At 35.2% G+C, this 23458-nt stretch overlaps 1 protein-coding gene across 19 annotated transcripts in view; it reads left to right on the top strand.

Annotated features, from left to right (window-relative positions):
* Positions 1-23458, top strand: part of ATRX (ATRX chromatin remodeler) — a 240790-nt gene that overhangs the window by 156352 nt on the left and 60980 nt on the right. For all 19 annotated transcript variants that reach the window (XM_070257356.1, XM_070257353.1, XM_070257351.1 and 16 more), the window contains 5 exons: positions 4711-4841; positions 5369-5457; positions 5586-5758; positions 12168-12321; positions 16823-16929. In XM_070257356.1, coding sequence (XP_070113457.1) covers positions 4711-4841; positions 5369-5457; positions 5586-5758; positions 12168-12321; positions 16823-16929 — 654 coding nt within the window. The remainder of the gene's footprint in view (positions 1-4710; positions 4842-5368; positions 5458-5585; positions 5759-12167; positions 12322-16822; positions 16930-23458) is intronic.

The following is a 23458-nucleotide window of genomic DNA, read 5'->3' as shown; positions in this document are numbered from 1 at the left end:
ACAGTTATAGTCTACATCTGATCATTCCAATTTCTGAAATCCTTATAGGTCTCTTTCATCTCTCACTCTCTTGTTTCTTTTGGTTTTCAGGAATACTGCCATGTTTCCCTGTGTATTTAAGTACCTTTGACCACAAGTTCATAATATCCCTTGGAGTATTATATGTGGGAATTCTTTGAGGCCTAGCCAAAAGACTGGTTACTCCAGAAAGGATTTGCAGTTGTTTCTGAGGGGTCTGAGGATAATATTAGTCTGAGATCCCTATATGTTATACTCTGTGCTCAAGACTTTTAAAACTCTTAAGTTAGTATGAATTTGGGCTAATGATGGATTGTTTGATGATATGAACTGGGAGCTCTGTGGTACTTAAAATATTATTCTTTTGTTTCTTCTGCTTTCTGCCTCAATAAAATAACTATACCCAAGAGAATGTTAACCAGTTTTAAAGGTCTTTGCATGATAGTTCAAGGATGGTAGTTATGTGAGATTCCTCTTGTGTGGCCAATTAGAAGGTGGTATGACAACAAGGTTTAGATTTAGACTTGAACAGATGTAACAGCATGTGTTTAGACATCAGACCTAAGCCATTTGCTTAAAGTCAGCTTTATAGGGCCAACGTTGGTGTAGTGTAGTGCAGCAGTGAGATATCTAATACCAATGAGATTCTCTATTTTCACTTCTTGTTCATTATGTGTAGAATTCTCTGGCACCTCTTGGTAGGAGTGTTATTACTTGGGTTTTCAGGCTTTCCTAAATTTTTGTTATGCTCAAAAGTGTTCTTGATTCCTAGCAGTTAACTCTTAATGAGCATTAGAGCATAGAAAATCAGATTTCTGAGATAGTACAAATTATTTCATCAGCAAAGATTTGTGATAAACTGTGTATGTAAGTCCTAGAAGATGTTTCTAAATTCTTAGTGACCTATCACCCCCAAGGCTCTCTAGATCAACCCTTTTTAATCGTTTACATGGAAGATTCTTTGAAAGAATTTTTAGGACTTGGGGAAACTGTGTATAAAATTTATTATATTTGTAGCCCATGGTACATTACTGTGATGCTCCCCCCCAATTCCCTGCTTATCATAGCCTCATTAATCATTAGAATACTGTAGTAAGACTGGTTGTTTTTTAATAGCATAATTGTAATTTGTAAAGGGTCAAAAGAGGATTTGAACATAAAAGGCTTTAATCTTGTAGTTTTGGAAAGTTTGCTTCAGTGCCACTGTCTTCATCCCTAAACAGCCTCGAAGGGCACTAGGGCAGTGTGGTAGGCTGAGTAATGGCCACCTGGAAATGTCAGGTCCTAGTTCCTGGAACCTATAAGTGTTACGTTATAAGAAAAAGGGATTCTTGCAGAGGTGATTAAATGAAGGATCTTGAGATGAGGAGATTGTCTTGGATTGGCCAGGTGGGTCCTAATGCTAATTGCAGGTGTTTTTGTAGGATAGAGGCAGAGGGAGATTTGATACACAGAGAAGAGGAGGCAGTGTGACCATAGAGTCAGAGATTGGAGTGATGTAGTCACAAATCAGGTAGTGCCAGCAGCCACCAGAGCCTGGAAGAGGCAAGGAACAAATTCTCTACTGGAGCTTCCACGGGGAACGCAGCCCACTGGACACTTTGATTTTGGCTCAGTGGGACTGATTTCTGATCTTCCGAGCTATGATGGGGAGTACCTTTCTGTTGTCTTAAGATTTCAGGTTTGTGTTGATTTGTTATGGCTGCCCTAGGAAACTAATTCAGGCAGTTAGTTTTCCCCCAAACACTTTTCTTTTGACTTGTACCCTGGTTTGCAATACAACAATTATCCAAGAAGCTTCTTAGAAAGTTTAGATTTCTGTGCCTCATCACAGATCTAGGGAATCAAAATTTCTAGGAATGGGATCCAGGGATCTGTATCTTTAACAAACTGCCCAGGTGATTCTGATGTACACCATGTTTGATAAACATTTCACTAGGATGCTGTATTGGTTTCTTATTACTGCTGTAAAAAGTTACCACAAATTTTATGGCTTATGACTACACAAATTTATTCTCTTTTATAGTTCTTGGAGTTTGAGGTCCGATGTTAGTTTCACTAGGCTAAAGTCAGCAGGACTTCTGGATGTGTTCTTTCTGGATGCTCGAGGGAGAAAAAATGTTTCCTTGCTTTTTTCACCTTCTGGTGGCTGCCTGTATTCTCCATCTTCAAAATGCATCACTCCAATCTCTGATTATGTCATCACATCATCTTCTCTAATTCTCACTTGTGGGTCCCTCTTATAGAGACCACTGTGGTTGCAATGGATGCATCTGGATGATCTAGGATGGTCTTCTTCCTTTTAGGGTCCTTATCTTGATTGCATCTGCAAAGTCCCTTTTGCCATATAGAATAACGTTAATGGGTGCCTGGGATTAGAATGTGGATATATTTGTGGGGACCCTTATTTAGTTTCCCACAGACCTCGTGATAACATCTCATGTAGAAACCATAGATATAAATGAGGTTCAATAACAGATTGTCATGCGTAATTCATTATGTATTCACTTGCCTTTTTTGGTACTTGTTTTTCCAAATAAAGCCACTTGGAGTCAAAACGTTTTTTTAAAAAAAGATAGAGTGATTCAATAATAATTGTCAATGCTCTTTTGAGTGGAGAACATTTTTCTGTGGATGTTTATTTGGCCAAATTATTAGCATATCCTTTTTAATGTGGTTCCCATCTCAACAAAGAATATCAACTCTAATACAAGTCAGTAGTGTAGGTAGGGGAAACTTCAGTTTTTCCTTTTTAAAATTTTCTTCCTTTTTCTGCCTTAGCCAGTTAGGCCTAAAAGTCTTATGAAAATTTTCTATAATAGAAGATGTTTATGTTATGTACAAAAGTGGTTCCCCCTGACAAAACAAAAATTGACTTTATAGTCAGTCTTTCTTGGAGAATGAAATTAATTTAAAAACTCATAAGGTTTTCAGTAATGGATAGAACAGCTAGGCAGAAGATCAACAAGGAAGTAGAAGACTTGAAAGGAACAGACATCTGTAGAACACTCCATCCAACAGCAGCAGAATACACATTCCTCTCAAGTGCACATTGAAACATTCTCCAAGATAGACCATATTTTAGACTATAAAACAAGCTTCAATTAATATAAAGTGATACAATCATACAAAATATTTTCTTTAACCACACTGGAATGAAATTACAAACCAGTAACTGAAGGAATGTTAGAAAATTCACAAATAAGTGTAAATAACACACTCCTAAATAACCAAAGGCTTGAAGAAGAAATCACAAGGGAAATTAGAAAATATTTAGAGATGAATGAAAACAAAAACACAAGGTACTAAAATATGGGATGCAGGTAAAGCAATGCTTAGAGGGAAATTTATAGCTGTAAATGCCTATTTCAGAAAGATCTGAAATTTATAATCTAACTTTCCACCTTAAGAACTAAAATAAGAGCAAACTAAACCCAAAGCACATAGAAGGAAGGAAATAATAAAGACTAGAGCAGAAATAAATATAAAGGAGAAAAGAAAAACAGTAGAGAAAATCATTGAAACCAAAAAGTTGGATCTTTGAAAAGATCAACGTGTAATTGATAACTCTTTTGCTGTACTTACAAAGTAGTAAAGAGAGGAGACACAAATAACTAAAATCAGGAATGAAGGAGCATCACTACTGACCTTAAGAGAAATTAAAGAATTATAAGAGAATGCTATGAACACTTGTATATCAAGAAATTAGATACCTCATTTTTACAGCAATGATTGCTGTCATACACAGTGAAAATACCTCTAATCAGGCAAAATAATCAGTACCTGATTTTTATTAGTGTTTTATATCATTACTAAATTTTCTCTTGTCACTCATGGAGGCAAGATTACTAATTATCAGTGAATTTGCATCTTTTAAAACTGTAAACAGAAAAATATGTTATTGCTTAAATGATTTTTTAAAAAAGATCAGCTTTGTTCTTTTGCATTTTAATTTTGTCATATTAGTGAAATGTGCATTCATTTCATTCTCATAGAAAAAATAGAATGTTGAAATTACTCTGGACAGAAGAAATCTAATTAATTTTCAACATGAAAACCACAATTTTAGAAGCACTTGTTTTTGTGTAAGAATAGTTGGAAAGAGTTGCTAAAGGACTCTATATAGAGAGAGGCTTTATCTCAAACAGGAGTTTGTAATCTAGGGTCCTTGGATAGAATTTAGGGAGGTATATGAACCTGAATAAGAAAAAATTACATGTTAATTTTCACTAATCTCTAACAAAAATGTAGCATTTTTTTCAATTATGAGTGTAGGCAACAAACTGTAGTAGTAGTAGTGACAACTGTGACTTTGTTACTGTTAGAAATCAGAAATATTTCTACATATTATTGTTGTTAACTAATTTCTCAGAATTATTTACCTTTATCAATACTTCAAAATTTCGAATTGTTAGACTTGCTGCTATATTTATTTAATGCATTCATAAAGTACATATATTACTATGTCACAAATTTTTTTAATATTCTGAAAATTTCTATATAATGAGTTTCTTTTGTAATCCTATTTATTTTATGTATTTCAAAACATTCTAAGGAAGAGGATCTGTAAGCTTCTCTACACTGCCAAAGGAGTCCATGGCACAGATAAAGTTAAAAGTCTAATTTAGAAACACCTTGGTTGAAATAGAGAATTCTCATATCTTAACGTTAACTATTTTTTCTTTTGATCAGGTGTGGGTAATAGCAGTGAAGGCGGAAGAGGAAAGGCCGGTGCAAAACTTTTCCAAGATTTCCAGATGTTAAGTAGAATTTGGACTCATCCTTGGTGTTTGCAGCTGGACTACATTAGCAAAGAAAATAAGGTAAATCAAGTTACTTAAAATTGATTAAAAGATATATGTTGGAAGCAGAATAACTTTAGGAAAAAGGTTGATCTATTATAGACTTACTATATATTTGAATTTTCTTTTGCTTTGTGGTACAATAATTCAACCTATTTTATTTCTAGCTAATTTCTATGTTTGAATGCATTATGATTATGGAAAGAGTATTAAATGTTAATCATAACATTTTGCATAACCATAGTAAAATGATCAACACTAAGAAATTAACATCGGGTCAACACTGTTAACTAAACAACAGACTTTAATTGGATTTCATCAGTTTTTGTACTTCTGTCCTTTTTCTTTTCCATGATTCAATCCAAGACTTCACATTGCATTTAATAGTCATATCTATCATGTCCCCATTTTTTCTAATCTATGATAGTTCCTCAGTTTTTCCATATCTCATGACAATTAACTTATCCTTACATAGAATAAGCAAACATCATTTAATTTGTAATATGTTGAAATAAACTATTAAAACATTCATCATTTTTTTTCTCTAGGGATATTTTGATGAAGACAGTATGGATGAATTTATAGCTTCAGATTCCGATGAAACCTCCATGAGTTTAAGCTCCGATGATTATACAAAGTAAATTAAATACTTTTTGTGCCCTGTGTTGACACATTTAAAATCCCTACTTGCTGCTTGTCCTCTGATAATTGGCATTTGTATCTTTACTATGCTTTGCTAATATTTTGAATTTGTTCTTTTTTTAGAAAGAAGAAAACAAAGGGGAAAAGGGGGAAAAAAGACAGTAGCTCAAGTGGAAGTGGCAGTGACAATGATGTTGAAGTGATTAAAGTCTGGAATTCAAGATCTCGAGGAGGTGGTGAAGGAAATGTGGATGAAACAGGAAACAATCCCTCAGTTTCTTTAAAGTTGGAAGAAAGTGAGTCTAATGAATGTTGCCTTTATCATGAAACATTGATTTAGAAAATATTGTGTTATCACGTCAGTGCTTTTTTCATTTATTAATTATCCTCATTAATTGGCTCAAAGGAGTATCTTTCCTCAATTGGTAAGCATCTGGGATAATCAGGTATGCATAATAAGAACAAATATCTGATGAATGTTTAATTACAAGCAAGCCATTGTGCTCTCTCTAGTATTTAAGAGAGGAGGGAAAAAAACCCCTAATGTTTATTTACATCTATATACCTAAACTCTGTATTATTTTCACTCCATGTGTTAGGTAACTTAATTCTTTCTTGAGCAGCCTTGCAATGTTGTTGATATCTTTATTTTTATAAATGATTAGTAGAACTGGGATTCAGACCTAGATACATCCAATCTCCAACCACCACAGTATTTTCACTTAACTACATATAAATAACTGGAAGCATTTCAGGTAATTAAGTATGATTGTAATTAATTTTATACAGTAAAACTGGTTTTAATCGTTTATTCTTTTTCATTTGTAATTCTTCATAATCTACAATTATTGTCTAGCTTAGATTTCCCCTGTATCATATATAGTTTGTGTTAACGTCTTTCACTTTCTCTTTCTTTCTTTCTCTTGTGCATGAGTATACACACAGTGAAAGTCTTCGATTGAACTTGCCAATGGCTGAAGTTATCTTTATCCATATCTACATTTGAAGAATTAGTGTTGAGGCTCTATATCCTCCTAGTGCACTGACAGGTGTCTAGGAATTCCATAGCTGGGGCCAAATACCAGAATATTTGAAATATCAAATATCTAAAGATAGTACAGTGTAAATAGCTCTAAATATTTGGCATTTGGGAGTCATGGAGCAAAGCAGTTGATTGTGAAGAGAAGAGAGATGTGGGTGCCCCCTAGGTAATGATCCTGTACTCACACAAGCTTGGCTGCTCTCAGGCCTGCAGCTGAACTAATTTGGCGATTCCCTGAGAGACATTTCTCTCTTCAGTACCTCCTTGGAAAAGACAGATGGCAGCCTAGCTGCAGACCCTGGCTTACCTCTCTAAGAAATCAGGGGAAGAGTAAAAATTATAAAATTTCCCTCCTCCTTCTCTCCTGTTAACTCATAAAGGGAGTTTATTATCAGTGTCCATTTTCCAATTAGATTGAAAGAATATTTTTCTAAGACTAGTAAAGGAGTGGTTATAGTTTACTCTAGGGTAACGGGAAGTTCCTGTTACCTCCTCCTCTGCTCTCCCAATCTGCCTTCTCACTTAAAATTCTCCACAGTCTCACCTCATAATCAGAAATAAGTAACTTATGTGTTTATGTGTTTCTGGGAATGATTTTTAAAAAATAGTCTCATTGAAATTTTTTCTTGTAACTTATGGTTAAGAGAAGAGAGCGAGTAGACTAACCAGTATGTCTCATTCTGTGCTGTAAATGGGTTGCATAAAAGTATGCTGAAGTATTGATCCCTTCATCACTTGGAAGTACAGGTGGGATCTGAGGCAGCTGGGTCACCTCCAGAAATGAGTAGCCTCTTCCATTTTTTCTGGTGTGCTATATAAGTATTATCGCTTTCCATATATTCCATAATGTGAAAAAGGGAAAAAATGGGGGCAGAGAGTAGGTAGCTACATGTTGTGGACTTAAAAGCAGACAGGAAAGGCTCTGGGTTCCAAATGACAAACTTTGACTACTTGTCTAGGGTCTTGGTTTCACTTTAGCTGTGTGCGGTCAAATAGAAGTCATTCATATATGGATGTATTTTATATTTTTTGCAGCTATGTGCATGTATAGTTTGTCAGAATCATTTTCCAGAACAAATAGATGATAAAAATCTGCTTTTGTTGTTTAGATCTAGATTAACTCTAGATCTAGGCTGAGTAGATCATAGTATGTGAACATATGCAGTCATGCATCACTTCACGACGGGGATACGTTCTGGGAAATGCATTGTTAGGTGATTTTGTCCTTGTGTGACTGTCATAGAGTTTACTTACACATAGCTAGATGATGTAGCCTTCTACACACCTTGGCTGTATGGTACTAATCTTATGGGACCACTGTTGTGTATGCAGTCTTTCATTGACTGAAATGTCATTATGTGGCACATGACTGTATAGCCAGTACTGTGTAACTTAAAAAAAAATCACTTTCTTATAGTAAATGTAAGAAAATCTGACTAGGAGGTATTAAAGGTCAAAACGTTGTATTTGGAGTTTGAAATGGATGTTAAATAAGGACATGGCTATAATTGAGCTATAATATGATTTTCACTGCATATTTCACTTTTACTTCAAAGAGTTGCTTTTTAATTCTTTTGTAATAGCTTTCTGAATTTTCTGAGAAGCAGCATCTTGAATAAGTCATTTGAGTTTACCTTACAGCATCCCCATTTCTGCGTTCTAGTATTTTATTAGAAGGACAGTTTCATGATGAGGAGATGACTATATAGACTACTTTAAAATATTAGATTTATTATTTCAGTATTTTTAGAGTAAGCTTTATTGGTATTTACATTTTAAAATATATGTAATTTATTGTATGGATATAACCTTTTGTGATAGAATCCTTATATATGATGTAGGACCATAATATTAGCATTAATATACCACATTTATTCATTGAACAAATATTTATTGAGTGATTGCTATCTGCCAGGCATTGCTCTAGAAGCATGGATTATATCAGTGAACAAAATGCACTCATGGAGCTTACCATTCTATTACTACTACTACTACTGCTACTGCTACTACTGCTACTATATATACACCTAATATTTTAATGATATGCTACTTTTCTTTTTAAAACTACAGTGTATCTTGCTGCAAATATGGTAGTTAAGTTTATATTTAGAATGCTTCAAGAAATTAGGAGTAAAGATGTGGCCTTCTATTTGTCTGTATTTCCTTTGTGCCTTACCTTATAAGCATTTTGTGATATCCAGAGTGGATATTAAGGAGTGGCTTTGATTAATTGATTAATTCACTGTTACTTATCATGTATATATACACAACACAAAGTTAAAACAGGAGTAAAGATTAGTGCATGTGGATGATGAAATAAGAATACTCAGCATGAAATATCTATTTATAAACTTTAATTACATATTCAGGATATTTATTAACTGCGGTAGCCCATATTTTTCTGGATCACTTTTTATTTTTTTTAGACATTACTGTAAGGTATTGTGATTATATTCAATAAGATCAAAATTAGAATGGAATCTGTTGTATTTCCACAGAAATTGTCTCTTGTCCTAAGCTTTGAGACTTCTTATCTGGTTGCCACATTTTCACTAACTTTCTACCAGCATTTTTTTATTGCTGACGTTTTCACCTTAGGTAAATTACCTTTGGTAAATTTAGGTAAGCATTTCTGAAATTTCTGAAATTGTGTGCAGTGTGTGGAACTGCAGCATTTTCTGAAGACACTGGTTATTTGCCAGTTGACTAGTTGTAGGAAGGAGTTTAGTCAACATTTGCTTGACAAGCTGTGTGTCAGGAGTCTCCAAGACCACCGTCATGTTTAGTGATTCACAGGACTCAGCATATGGTCATCTTTAGGACTATGACTTATTACAATGAAAGGGAGCAAAGGGAAAAGGCACAAGGGACGAAGTCTAGAGAAAACTAGGCATAACCTTCCAAGAGTCCTCTTCCAGAGGAGTCACATAGGTTGTACTGATTTCTTCAGCAACAAGTATGACAGCAACGTGAAGTGTTGTCTGCTGGAGGAACTCATTTGAGACTAAGTGCTCAGGGTTTTTATTGGGGACTGGTCACGTAGGCACTGACTGCCTGGCTCTTACCAAATTCCAGACTCTCAGAAAGAAAACAGGTGTTCAGAATAAACCACATTGTTTGTACAGTCTAGGCACAGTGAGCCACTCTTATCAGGTAAAGTTTTATATTGGTACAGGGAACTGTTTACCATTCAAGTTTCCGGACAACAGCCAAGGGCCTACCTTGCAGGGTGGCTTTCCTAAGATGAAATTTTAGTTGACTCTTGAAGGATAGTAAAGCATGAATAGAGGTTTGCCAGGCAAAGAGGGGAAGAAAGTAATATAAGACATCCAGGGAAAGGTATGGAATCTTGCAATCATGTGACATGTTTAGGCAGTACTCCATTGTGGTTTGAATATAAATGCATAATGAGCTCTCTAAAAGTAATGGAAATCACAAGGACCAGACACAAAGAGGGAACTGATAACCTAAACAGTAAGTTCAAGCAGGTATGCTATGGAAGCCCTAGGGATATTCCAGTCTTGAGATTAGCAACTTTGGTTTTCACCTACCCGGGGATAGGATACAAGACCTTGACCCCTCAATAAGGTGGAGAGTTCTTAGAACCCAGATTAAAGTTGAATCTCTTTAAAGGGTACATGCTGCATGGAAGAATAGGATAGAAAAAAATTTGCCCTTCAATCCAGGGAGATGACAAGGAAGCTTATCTGTTTCACCCTGGGCTCTGGGTTGGGAAAAATAGTTTCCTTTAATTCATAATCATAGACCTTGCCTCACATAGTTTATGGTTTGAGTTTACATTTCTTACGTGGTCTAAACATCTCAGGCTGAAATACTAACTTCAAAAGTAGGTCTGGGTTGATGATCCCCTGGAGCACCTGGCACAAGCAGATTCAGAATCACTGTGGAGATGGGTCAACCCAGGCTACCCAGGATTCTCACATAGTACAGCTACACTGAAAGTGAAGTGACAATGAAAAACTATAGCATCCCTGAGGAAACGATTAACCTTAGGAAAAGTTAGCAACGAAATAAGTTAGCAGTCCACCTGGTGAAAGTTAACACACACCATAAACAGCATGGTTAGATTCTCAAGCACCTCAGATAATAGAACTATTTAATAAAGGCTAAAATAAGTATGTTTAAAGTGATATTTTAAAAATTATAAGCCAGAAGATTTATGCCAGAATATTTAAAATTTAGATGAAGTAGACAACATTCTAGAAAAATATAACAACATTGAGTGTTCATTGCACTTACTTCACAGTAGCCAAAAATTAGAAATTATCTAAATGTCTGTGAACAGGAGAACTAATAAATGATGGTATATTCATACCGTGGAATACGACACGGCATTTAGAATGACTGAATAAGTCTCAACTTTGAGTGAAAAATGAAAAACTACATTGAGTGAAAAAGTAAGTCATAGAATGATCCAAACCGTATGGTACCACTTATGTATAGTTTGAAAACATGAAGGATAATGTACACTTTAGTGATCTATATGCAGTGAAAATATAAAAACATACATAGAAATAGTAAATATAGAATTTAGGGTTAGTTACCTCTCAGAAAGAAGGGAGGGAAAGAAGAGAATGGGATTGGGTAGGGTCACTTATTAGGCTTCAAAGCATCAGAAGCAGAAATAAAAAGTGTTAAAAATTGGTGAAGATGGGATGTGGGAAGACAGCTATTCATTATATTCTATATACTTTTTTTGAATATGTAAAATATTTTATAACAAAAAGATATAAACATTTAAAATACTTTGCATTAAAAATCAATTAAGAAGGTACAAAAACAGGTTAAACCTGTCTTTATTTTGAATTAAACCGTTTATGATTAGATATTATATTTAGATTATTTTGTGTTACTTTCTTACACCTTTTAGTTTCAAAGTTTGTAGGGAAAATAAGGACAAAATGATTTAACATGGTATGGTGATTCTGGGATCAATCTTTGTTTGAGTTTTCCAGAATTCTAGTAGCATAGTGAAATGTGTCCTGCCCCTAAGATCTTTTCTATCTTGATGTCTGAGTTAGTCAGTCTTCCCTCTCTTCCTCTCTCCCTTCTTCCCTTCCTCTCTCTGTCTTACTTGTGATCTCTAGGTCTCTTTCTCTCCTGGTCCCTGTCTCTTGGGGTGTGTTTTGGGCCTGGGGGTCTCTGTCTCTTAGAGTCTCTGTCTTTCTGAGCCCCCTGACCCTGGGTTGTGTTTCTCATACTTGCACTTTCTCAGGGTCTGTCTCTTGCTTACTCTCTCACTTGGTCCGGCCCCCTCACCCATGTCTTTCTTCCTCTGCATGCATATGTGTGTGTCTGTCTTCACTCTTTGTCTCTTTCTCTCCCTCTCCCAAGATGGGTTTGTTCCCTCTACCCAACTCCCACACCTCATGTCTTTCTCTCTCAGTGTAGAGCTCTTGCTCTCCTGGAGTGGTCTTTTTTTTCTCTCTGAGCGTGTGTGTGTGTGTGTGTATGTATGTACGTATGTATGTGTGTGTGTGTTGCTCACCTCTCCCAGATCCCTCAGTCTCTTTCTTTTTTACTCTCTCATTGGGTTGGTCTATATCTGTTTTCTCTTGGTCTCTTTCTTAGTCCCTCTCTTGGGGTGTTTCAGTTTCTTTCCGTATTTGCCTACTTATTTATGTTTCATTTATTTTATTTAGGTAAAGCTACTTCCTCTTCTAATCCAAGCAGCCCAGCTCCAGACTGGTACAAAGATTTTGTTACAGATGCTGATGCTGAGGTTTTAGAGCATTCTGGAAAAATGGTACTTCTCTTTGAAATTCTTCGAATGGCAGAGGAAATTGGGGATAAAGTGTAAGTTCTTTCCTATTTTTATTATATAAATGAACCTTTTGATAACCTATTATTTAAGCAATTTGTTTAAAGAAATCTATTTTGTTTTCTTCTTTTCTAAAGATGTAATTTCTTTGATTAGTATATTGATAGATAACTATCTTCCTTCTAAGCCACTAGTTGAGTGCGTTTTCTGGTTATTTCTTCAGTACTGTTTTCCCCTTCTGGCTATTGCACCTCAGTTATTTCCTTGAGCCAGGCCTCTAGTTGATATCTATATTTCACCATCTTCAAAATCATTTTTTGATCCATGCAGTGTGGCTTCTATTGTCACTTTACTGAGATTTTTCCTTCTAATGTCACTTAGTGATCTTCTGATCCCCAAATCTAGTGGACACCTCTCAGACTTTCTTTTTTCTTTTTCTTTTTTTTTTTTTTTTGAGATTGGCACCTGAGCTAATATCTGTTGCCAGTCTTTGTTTTTTCCCTTCTTTTTCTCCCCAAAGCCCCCCCACCCCAGTGCATAGTTGTATATTCTAGTCATAGGGCCTTCTAGCTCTGCTGTGTGGGACGCCACTGCAGCATGGCTTGATGAGTGGTGCTAGGTCTGTGCCCAGGATCCGAACTGGCAAAACCCTGGGCTGCCGAAGCGGAGCACGTGAACTTAACCACTTGGCCATGGGGCCAGCCCCATCAGACTTTATTTTCTTTCACCTCTTTGACTATTCTCTCTTTATCGTTTCTCCTTTGTTTTTTGTTCCACTTCTAACATTTGTGCCCCCATTCTCTTCCCTGCATCCCTACCCCCCAATCTCATCTTTCAGATTACTATTCAAAAAGTGTACTTTTAAGTTTTGGACCAGACTTATTGTTTATGCTGTTATAAAGTCAAACATCTGTGTGATACATATAAAATATATCTGTGGTGCTTTTAATAACAATTTAAGGCAAAAATAAAACAATCATTTATCTTCAAACAATTTCAATCTTAGTTCCTGTAACTCTCCTGGAAAGAGGTAGATCCTCTGTTGTATTTCCATGCCACCTTTTAATAATATACCTCTACTCTTAACATAGTCTAATGTACTTACATGTATCTTTTTACTGGATAGTGAGTTGTTTGAAGATATAGACTGTTTTAATCTCTTTTGTTAACCACCGTACCTGGCACCTAGGAAGTACTCACTAAAAGTAATTTTTGTTGTATATTGTCACTTTATTTATACAGAAACAAGTGGTTCAGATAAAGAATGATGTTGGCTTGGAATGGAGTGCTAGTAGTGGAGATAAAGGGTATGTTTTGGAGGAGAAATAACAGGATTTGGTAGATTAAATGAAGGGCAGTAGGAAGGAGAGAGTAGTCAGAGATGAAATCCCAGGCTTCCAGCCTAAGTGGCTGGTAGATTATAGTGTTATTTACTAAAATGGAGAAGATCAGGGGAGAACTAAGTTTATTAGAGGTAGTAAAGAGTCCTGCTTTGGATATGTTACGTTTGAGGCCTATTAAATATCCGTGAGAGATGTCAGCTAGAAAGGAGATATTTGAGTTCAGAGTACCTGAAAGGTCAGGAGAGATTATTGCTCTAGACATGCTCATGCTTTTTTCTGCTATCAACTTCTGTAGTTTAACATTAATTCTTATTTGGCTACCATACAAGAATTTTAAGAGTATAAAAGGGATTTTAGTGGTATTTTAATTTCCTAACCAGTACAAGAGTCTCTTCTACCATGTTCATCATGGATGTTCTCCTAGCCTCTCTTGTGGTAGAATATTTGCCATCTCAGGAGGCTACCTATAATTGAGTACTTCAAATTGATAGAAAATGTATCCTTATCTTTAGTTTATCTTCTCTCCCTATAGCTGTTTCTCCTCTGGTTGAAAATAGAACATATCTGCTGGTTATTTTTAAAGATTGGCACCGTTGAACTAACATCTGTTACCAGTCTTCTTTTTTGCTTCCTTCTCCCCAACCCCCCCAGTACATAGTTGTATATTCTTCCTGTAGGTCCTTCTGGTTGTGCTATGTGGGATGCTGCCTCAGCATGGCTTGATGAGCAGTGCTAGGTCCACACCCAGGATCTGAACCAGTGAAACCCTGGGCTGCCGAGGCAGAGCATGCGAACTTAACCACTCGGCCACGGGACTGGCCCCTGCTGCTTTTTTTAAATACTCTTACAATGATCATTTTTAGTTATAAGCCCAACGGATAGATATTATCAATGTTAAGACTATAAAACTATGCATTTCCAGACTTGTGATTACCCCTATTCTTTATTTATCCAACATCTCATTATGGAAATTTTCAAACATAAAAAGCAGAAAGAATTTTTCGGTGAATACCCCATATACCTGTCACCTAGAATCTATATTCTATATTTTATTCTTTCTTTATTACATGTCTCTTTTATCTTTCCATCCCTCCATCCATCTTATTTTCCTGATGCCTTTCAAAGTAGATTGCAGATGTCACTACTACTGTGTCAATTGTTCCCTATTCAAATAATGGTGGGTCTTATCCCTCTTGTCACTTTTAACTTTTCTTCTCAGTTTTTGATCTTTTCTTTGTATGGCACAGTTTCAGGCCTAACCACATGGTCTTGAATATACTTCAGTTTTTTAGTCCCTATTTCAAAATATGGTTGCAGTAAACAGAACACTTCAGCTAAGTTCTTATTAACACAGACTTGTAGTGAATTTGATTCTTGTTTTTTCTGGACCTTATACTTCCATTCATGTAGTCCGATAGAGAGATTTTCCAACATCTAAATAACACTATTGGTTCATGTTGAACTTCTTGTCAACTAAGACTCTGACTTTTTCTTTTTAAAGAACTGCCGCCAAATCAGATTTCCCTGTTCTCTATTTGTGCAGGTAATCTTTTGACCCAAATGAAAACACAGAGTGAGAAATAAATGAATTTTAGTGATTTTAGCCAGTGGTGTGCTGATAAATAAGAGTCCAAATTCCAGATTAACTCCAGTTAAATAATTGGTATTTCTAAGAATTGAAGTTTCCCAGTTACAGGAACCATCAAAAACTTAATTTGTATCTTAGAAAAAATTGATTCAATAAAGGTTTTGTTTCTGGGAAAGATAATCAATCTACTGAGGAATCAAGGCATAGCCCTTGGTCATTTACACTGAGCACCAGGAATCAATTCATTTCCTTAGCAGTATTCTAGGAGTACTAACTGAGAGACAGTAGACTCCCACAGTGCAGAGCTCAAGAAGACATACAATAGTCAGTGCACGTGTCGTTAACTCTAACAGCGGTTTCATAGCTTGAGTTCTTCTAGTTCTGCTAAATCTAAAGACATCAAGCAGTGAATGTTGAAGGATCTTCTGAAGTCGTAAGCATCTCTGTCTCCCACAGTACAGCTTTCAGAATCAAAACAAAATAAAATAAAATATACTTGCCACAGATATCTAGTTTCTTGTATACTGACCTACTTTGTTTGCATATATAAGGGAGAGAATGAACCCTCCTATATTCTCTTTCTAGATTTTTTTCATTTCCATTGTATAATTATGTCCACTTTGCACCAACGGGATAGGTCAGAGTAGTGGTTTTCAACTGTTTCTCAGAGCCCTTGAAAGTTGGTGATCTAGAGCAGAGGGTTAGGGGCCAGTGACATTTTTCCTTCTCCCCCAAGGCCTAAAGCACCTTGCTTTTATTATTTAACACCACATAAGACTTTATGTGATCAAATAGTTTTCATGGCTAAAAAAGGAGTTAGAAAACTACTGGGATGGAGAATCAGGAATTTGCAAACATATTTGAAATGGGATGACAAAGTGTTTTAGAATGTGTACGATCTAAAATTACTCGAATAACTTTTAGTAGGAAGACTTTTTTCTCATATTCTCTATACAGTGTCTTTTTCAGAGTAAAAGTTTTTAACTTTGACGAAGTCTAATTTATCAACTTTTATTTTCATAGTTCATACTTTTTATGTCATGTCTAAGAATTGTCTGTCTAACCCTGAGTTAAGAAGATTTTCTTCTTTGTGTTCTAAACGTTCTGTAGTTTTACATTTAGATTTATGCTCTATTTTGAGTTAATTTTTGTGTGAAGTATGAAGTTTAGGCTTGAAGTTCATTGTTTTGCATATGGATGCTGAATATTCCAAGACCGTTTTTGAAAAGACTATCCTATTGCCTTTGTGTCTTTGTCAGAAACCAAGTAACTATATAGTGTGGCTCTATATCTGGATCCTATATTCTGTTCCATTGATTTGTGCTTGTCCCTTCATCAGTACTACACTGTTTTGATTACTCTAGCTTTCGAAGTGTTGTAATCATGTAGAATTAGGCCTCCAACTTTTTGTCTTTGAAAATTGTTGTGGCTACTCTATGTGCTTGGCATTCCCATATAAACTTTAGAATCAGCTTGTTATTTTCTATAAAAAATCCTAGTGGGGTTCTGATTTGAATCATGTTGAATTTGTGGATCAATTTGGGAAGAATTGGCATCTTTACTATGTGGATCTTCTAATCCATGAACACTAATCTGTTTTTTTAGCCTTGTTTTCAGCCAGTCTCTCATATCTCTGGACTTGATTGAAGATTTTCTTGAATTGGCTAGTAGAGAGAAGACAGAAGATAAAGATAAACCTCTTATTTATAAAGGTGAGTTACTAAGCATTTCTATACCATAATTTTTAAAACATTCATTTAAACATATTGTATAAACATTTCAACAATAAAAGAAAAAATACTACGCAGACCCACAACCCTAATACATTCATTTTGTTTGTACTTTCTTCTTGTCCTTTTCCACATAAATATGGTCTTTGTTGTTGCAGTTGTAGCATAAATTAAAACTTTTTGTTTTTTTAAATAGCTTTATTGAGATATAATTCACATACCATGCAATTCACCCATTTGAAGTGTACAATTTAATGGTTTTTAGTATATTCACAGAGTTATGCAACTATCACCACAGTTTATGCTCAAACATTTTAATCACCACCAAAGAAACCCTGCACCCTTTAGCTATAGCCCTCCTAGCTCCCTTTCACCTCTTCTACCCCTAAGCAATCTCTAATCTGCTTTCTGTTTCTATAGATTGACCTATTCTGGACCTTTAGTATAAATGAATTTATATAATATATGGTCTTTTATGACTGGCTTCTTTCATGTAGCATGTTTTCAAGGTTCATCCATGTTGTAGTATGTGTCAGTACTTTTATTTTTTGTGACCTAATAATACTCCATTGTATGGATAACACCCACGTTTTGATTATCCATCCGTTCATTCCTTAATGCATAGATAACTTGGGTTATTTTCACCTTTTGGCTGTTATGAATAGTACTGCTATGAGCATTTGTATACCAGTTTTTATTTCTTTAAACATCTGTTTCCAATTCTTTTGGATATATACCTAGGAATGGAATTATTGAGACGTATGGTAATTCTATGTTTAACTTATTGAGGAACCACCAAACTCTTTTCTACACTGGCTGCACTATTTTCCATTCTCACAAGCAGTGTACGGGGGTTCCAGTTTCTCCACATCTTTACCAACACTTGTTTTATAGAAAAAAAAAAAGGTATAGACAGAGCCAGCCTTGTTGGCCTAGTGGTTAAACTTCGGTGCTCTCACTGCTTTGGCAGCCCAGGTTCGTTTCCTGGTCGCGGAACCATACCACCCCTCTGTCAGTTGCTATGCTATGGTGACGGCTCACATAGAAGAACTAGAAAGACTTATAACTAGGATATAGAACCATGCTGTGGGGCTTTGGGGAGGAAAAAGAAAATTACAGACATCCTAGTGGCTGTGAAGTTGTATCTCATTGTGATTTTGATTTGTATTGACTAATATGACTAATATTATGTATATAACTAATAATGTTGAGCATCTTTTCATGTTCTTGTTGGCCATTTGTATATCTTCTTTGGAAAAATGTTTATTCGGGTCCTTTGCTCATTTTTGAATTGGGTTGTCTTTTTGTTACTGAGTTGAAAGAATTTGTTTTCTTTTTACTTTTTTACTATATTTTCTGCATAGCAAGCCCTTATTGGATATATGATTTGCAAATATTTACTCTCATTCTGTGGGTTGTCTTTCACTTTCTTAATACTGTCCTTAGATGCACAGAAGTTTTTCATTTTGATGAACTCCGATGTATCTATTTTTTTATTTTGTTACTTGTGCTTGTAGTGTCATATCTAAGAAACCATTGCCCAATCCAAATTCATGAAGATTTACCCCTATGTTTCCTTCAAAGAGTTATGTAGTTTTAGCTTTTTACATTTAGGTCTTTCATACATTTTGAGTTAATTTTTATGTATGGTGTGAGGTAAAGGTCCAACTTCGGTCTTTTGCTGTCTGTCTGGTTGTCCTAGCAATATTTCTTGAAAAGACTATTCTTTCCACGTTGAATGATCTTGGCAGCCGTCTTGAAAATCAGTTGACCATAGAGACATAAATTTATTTCTTGACTCCGAGTTCTAGTCAGTACTTATGCCAATAATACACTGTCTCGATCACCATTGCCTTGAAAGTAAGGTTTGAAAGTGTGAGTCCTCTTACTTTGTTCCTTTCAAGATTGTTTTGGCCATTCTGGTGCAATTCTGTATGAACTTTAGAATCAGCTTGTAAATTTCTACAGAGAAGTCACTTTGGGTTCTGATAGGGATTGCATTGAATCTATAGTTCATTTTAGGAAGTGTTGCCTCTTAATGTTATTAAGTCTTCCGAACATGGTATGGTTTACCATTTATTTAGGTCTTTAATTTCTTTCATGAATGTTTTGTGGTTTTCAGTGTATACATTTTGCACTTCTTGTGTTACATTTATTCCTACTTATTTTATTTTTTTGATGGTATTGTAGATGAAATTGGGTTCTTAATTTCATTTTTGGATTGTTTATTGCAAGTGTATAAATTGAATTTTATATATTAACTTATTTATTTGTTCTAATAGTGTTTTAGTGGATTTTAGAAAATATTTTCCATACTCAAGATCATGCCATGTGCAAATAGGGATGATTTACTTCTTCCTTTCCAATATGGATTGCTGTTATTTCTTTTTCTGGCCCACTTTCCCTGGTTAGAACCTCTAGTACAGTGTTGAATTGAAGTGACAAGAGCAGACGTCCTTTTCTTGTTCCTAATCTTAGAGGTAAACCATCTGATCTTTCACCATTATGTATAGTGTTAGCTGTAGATTTTTCATAGATGCTGTTTATCAAGTTGAGGAAGTGTTTTTTATCATAAATGCACTTAAGTTGGATATCGTCCAATGATTTCTTTGCATCTATTGAGATTATCGTGGGGTTTTTAAATTTTATAGATATGGTGCATTACTTTGATTATCAGATGTTAAACTAACCTTGCATACCTAGGATAAATCCTACTTGGTCCCGATGTATAATTCTCTATATGTTGCTGGATTCAGTTTGTTAGTATTTTGTTGAGTATTCGCACATTCTTATTCATAAAAGATATTAATTTTCAGTTTTGTTTTCTCATTATGTCTTTGTCTGGTTTTGGTCTGAGGTTAATACTGGCCTCATTTAATGAGTTGAGTATTGTCCCCTCTTCTGTTTTTTGGAAGAGTTTGGGGAATAAGTGGTATTGATTTTTCTTTAAATGTTTGCCAGGATTTAGCAGCAAAGCCATCTGGACTTGGATTTTTCTTGTGGGTAGTTATTGTTATTATTATTGTAACATATACATAACATAAAATTTAACATTTTGTCAGTGAAAAGGCAACCTACAAAATAGGAGAAAATATTTGTAAGTCATATATTTAATAAGGGGTTAATTTGCAAAATACATAAAGAACTACTACAAATCAACAACAACAAAATAACCTGATTCAAAAAATGGGCAAAAGACTTGAATAGACATTTTTCTAAAGATGATATAGAAAAGACTAACAAGCACATTAAAACATAATCAGCATCACTAATTATTAGAGAAATGCAAATCAAAAGCACAATGAGATACAGCCTCACACCCATTAGGATGGCTGCTATAAAAAAACAGTAAATAACGGAGTGGTGATGATGTTAACATTGGAACCCTTGTGCACTGTTGGTGCGAATATAAAATAATGCAGCCACTATGGAAAACAGTATGGCAGTTCCTCCAAAAATTGAGACTAGAATGATCATATGATCCAGCAATACCACTTCTGGGTATATACCGAAAAGAATTGAAAACATGGTCTCAAAGAGATATTTGTACACCCATATTCATAGCAGTATTATTCACGATATTCAAAAGGTGGAAACAACCCAAGTGTACATCGCTGGATGAATAGATAAACAAGATGTGGTGTACACATACAATGGAATATTATTCAGCTTTTAAAAGGAAGGAAATCTTGTCATATGCTATAGTATGGATGAACCTTCAGGACATTATGCTAAGTGAAATAAGCCAGCACAAAAAAGGCAAATACTGTGTGATTCCATTTATATAAGATATCTAAAGTAGTCAAATTCACAGAGATATAAAGTAGAATCATTGGTTACTGTGGGGAAGGGGAGAATGGAGAGTTGTTATTTAGTGGGTATAGAGTTTCAATTTTGCAAATGAAAAAGTTCTGGAGACCTGTTAACACTACTGAACTATATACTTAAAATGGTTAAGGTGATAAATTTTATGGTATGTGTTTTTTATCACAATTTTAAAAATTACACAGGTAGCTGCTAGTGGAGGTTGCATAAAACAACATTTTTGTTTGTTTATTGGTTTTGTTTTGCACCACATCTTTCCTGTTAATCTGTTTGTCTTATGTTAAGAATACAGATTTTAAAAAACTGGTAAGAGATATGGGACAAAAAATTGAGAATTCCATAATTCTTTTATCAGTCTACAAGGGAAAGTAGATTTGTATTTAAAATTAAGTGAACATTAAATTTAAAAAAAAAATATATTTGATGAGTACTAACCAGGTACTCTGCTAAGGACTGCGAAACACAATTATAGTCCCTCTCTTTTTTTTGTTTTTGTTTTTATTGTTTTGTTTTATTATTTTTTCTTTCTTTTTTATTGAGGTAACATTGGTTTATAACATTATATAAATTTCAGGTGTACATCATTTTATTTTGACTTCTGTTGGACTACCTTGTGTTCACCACCAAAAGTCTAGTTTCTGTCCATCACCATGCAAATGTCCCCCTTTTCCCCTTTCACCCTCTCCCCATCCCCCCTTCCTCTCTGGTAGCTACCAGTCTGTTCTCTGTACCTATGTGTTTCTTTGTTGTTTTTTTCCCCCACATGAGTGAAATCATATGGTATTTGTCTTTTTCCGTCTGACTTATTTCACTTAACATAATACTCTCAGGGTCCACCCATGTTGTTGCAAATGGCAAGATTTCATCTTTTAATATGGCTGAATAGTATTCCATTATATCTATCTATCTATCTATCTATCCCATATCTTCTTTATGCTTTTATCTATCGATGGGCTCTTAGGTTTTTTCCATGTCTTGGCTATTGTAAATAATGCTACAATGAACATAGGGGTACAGATATCTTTTCTAATTAGTATTTTCATGTTCTTTGGATAAATACCCAGAGGTAGGATAGCTGGATCATATGGTAGTTCTATTCTTAATTTCTTGAGGAATCTCCATACTGTTTTCCATAGTGGCTGCACCAGTTTACATTCCTACCAGCAGGGTATGAGGATTCCCTTTTCCCACATCATCCTTGTTATTTCTTGTCTTTAGTAATAACCCCAGTGAAGGGTGTGAAGTGGTTATCTCACTGTAGTTTTGATTTGCATTTCCCTGGTAATTAGTGACATTGAGCAACTTCTCATGTGCCTATTGGTCATCTGTATATCTTTGGAAAAATGTCTGTTCAGATCCTCTGCCCATTTTTTAATCAGGTTGTTTATTGTTTTTTGTTACTGAGTTGTATGAGTTCTTTATATATTTTGGAGATTAACCCCTTATTGGATATATGATTTGCAAATATTTTCTCCCAATCAGCAGGTTGTCTTTCTGTTTTGTTGAGGGTTTTCTTTGCCATGCAGAAGCTTTTAGTTTGATATAGTCCCTTTGTTTATTTTTACTTTTCTTTCCCTTGCCTGGGGAGATATATCTAAAAAGATATTGCTGAGACCAATGTAAAAGAGTATACTGCCTATGTTTTCTTCTAGGATTTATATGGTTTCAGGTCTTACGTTCAAGTCTTTAGTCTGAGTTAATTTTTGTGTGTGATGTAAGATAATGGTCTACTTTCATTCTTTTGCAGGTGGCTGTCCAGTTTTCCCAACACCATTTATTGAAAAGACTTTCCCTTCTCCATTGTATGTTCCATTGTCGAAAATTAGCTGTCCATAGATGTGTGGATTCATTTCCGGGCTCTCAGTTCTGTTCTGTTGATCTGTGTGCTTATTTTTCTTTTAGTACCATGCTGTTTTGAATACTATAGCTTTGTAGTATATTTTGAAATCAGGGATGTGATACCTCCAGCTTTGTTCTTTTTTCTCAGGATTGCTTTCACTATTCAGGGTCTTTTATTGTTGCATGTAAATTTTAGGATTGTTTGTTCTATTTCTGTGAAAAATGTCATTGGGATTTTGATAGGGATTGCATTGAATCTGTAGATTGCTCTAGGTAATAAGATTTTAACTGTGTTAATTCTTCCAATTCATGAGCAGGAATATCTGTCCATTTCTTTGTGTCTTATCCAATGTCTTTCAACATCTTATGGTTTTCATTGTATAGTTCTTTCACCTCCTTGGTGAAACTTATTCCTAGGTATTTTATTCTTTTTTTGTGATTGTGAATGGGATTGTATTCTTTTTTTTTTTTCCTGCTTTATCTCCCCCAAATCCCCCCGGTACATAGTTGTATATCTTAGTTGCAGGTCCTTGTAGTTGTGGCATGTGGGACACCACCTCAACGTGACCTGACAAGCGGTGCCATGTCCATGCCCAGGATCCCAACCGGCCAAACCCCAGGCTGCCGCAGCGGAGCACGTGAACTTAACCACTCGGCCACGGGGCCGGCCCCTGGGATTGTATTCTTGATTTCTCTTTCTTTTTTTTTTTTTTTTAAAGATTGGCACCTGAGCTAACAACTGTTGCTAATCTTTTTTTTTTCTGCTTTTTCTCCCCAAATCCCCCCAGTATACAGTTGTGTATTTTTTTTAGTTGTGGGTCCTTCTAGTTGTGCCATGTGGGATGCC

The sequence above is a fragment of the Equus caballus genome, chromosome X (genome assembly GCF_041296265.1).
Source record: "Equus caballus isolate H_3958 breed thoroughbred chromosome X, TB-T2T, whole genome shotgun sequence".
Lineage (NCBI taxonomy): Eukaryota > Metazoa > Chordata > Mammalia > Perissodactyla > Equidae > Equus > Equus caballus.
Note: the sequence above shows the minus strand (reverse complement) of the source record. Positions and strands in the feature narration are given on the sequence as shown.